The sequence below is a fragment of the Chinchilla lanigera genome, unplaced genomic scaffold, assembly GCF_000276665.1.
Source record: "Chinchilla lanigera isolate Chin_1 unplaced genomic scaffold, ChiLan1.0 scaffold00009, whole genome shotgun sequence".
NCBI classification, from domain to species: Eukaryota; Metazoa; Chordata; class Mammalia; order Rodentia; family Chinchillidae; genus Chinchilla; species Chinchilla lanigera.
The window spans coordinates 25,593,736-25,594,664 of NW_004955410.1; the positions used below are offsets into that span (position 1 = coordinate 25,593,736).

Below are 929 nucleotides of genomic sequence, written 5' to 3' on the forward strand. Positions count from 1 at the left end.
CAAAAAAGACAAAAAAACAAAAACAAACAAAAACAACAGATGGATACACAGGTTTGGGACACTTGGAGACAAAGGGGGAACTTGGAAAGGATAAAAAAACTAGGAGAAACACCAAATTCATGCCTAGAAAGGAATGAAATTGAAGAGGATGAGATTGGAACTGCAGAACCTAGGAAACTTAATTTTTTTAATTTTCAAAAATGACTTGAAGCAATTGTAAATATTTGGGGGTGTAAACAGAGGTACTGCTATTAGTTTCTGTACTTTATAAAATTCCCCCCCCCAAATTAGTGTTTGGGTTTTTTTTTGTTTATTTTTGTTTTTGCGGTACTTGAGAATAAACCCAGGGGTTTCACGGCAGCCCTTTTTATTTATTTACTTTTTGCAGTAAGTCACCTAAGTAGCTGAGACGGCTCTACTTAAGACTCTTCTGCCCCGGCCCGGAAAATGCTGGGATCACAGACTTGTGCCCTGCGCTCTGGTTATTAATGCTTTTTTAAAAATTAAATAAGGGGCTGGAGATTTAGCTCAGTGGCACAGCGCTTGCCCGACTCAAGGTCGTGAGTTCGGACCCCGGTACCAGAAAAAATAAAAAAAATAAAAATAAAAAAATTAAATAACATATCAAGCATTTCCAGGGAACCTATTACACGCTTTGCACCTTTTGACCAAACCTTCTCACAAATCACACCTGCCTAATCTCCGTTCTCCCGCCTTCGCTCCAGACTCCGCCCAAGATCCCTGCTTCAGGGCCTGGCTCCGCCCACAGACGACGTAAACGTCCAGGCGGTGCTGGCAGACCTGGCCAATCAGAAGGCGTAGAGCCTGAGGTCCCCGTGAAACCCGCCCCTGACGTCACGCGCGGCGACGGCGATGGGGCCGGGTGGCGGTGTGGCGCTGCGAGTGGGGTCGCTGCTGTGGCGCGGGGC

At 46.0% G+C, this 929-nt stretch overlaps 1 protein-coding gene across 3 annotated transcripts in view; it reads left to right on the forward strand.

Moving 5' to 3' along the window:
• Window positions 1–834: 834 nt before the first annotated feature.
• Window positions 835–929, forward strand: part of Malsu1 (mitochondrial assembly of ribosomal large subunit 1) — a gene marked incomplete in the record, with an annotated part of 18,717 nt that continues 18,622 nt past the window's right edge. For all 3 annotated transcript variants that reach the window (XM_013510588.1, XM_013510587.1, XM_013510589.1), the window contains 1 exon segment: window positions 835–929. In XM_013510588.1, coding sequence (XP_013366042.1) covers window positions 874–929 — 56 coding nt within the window.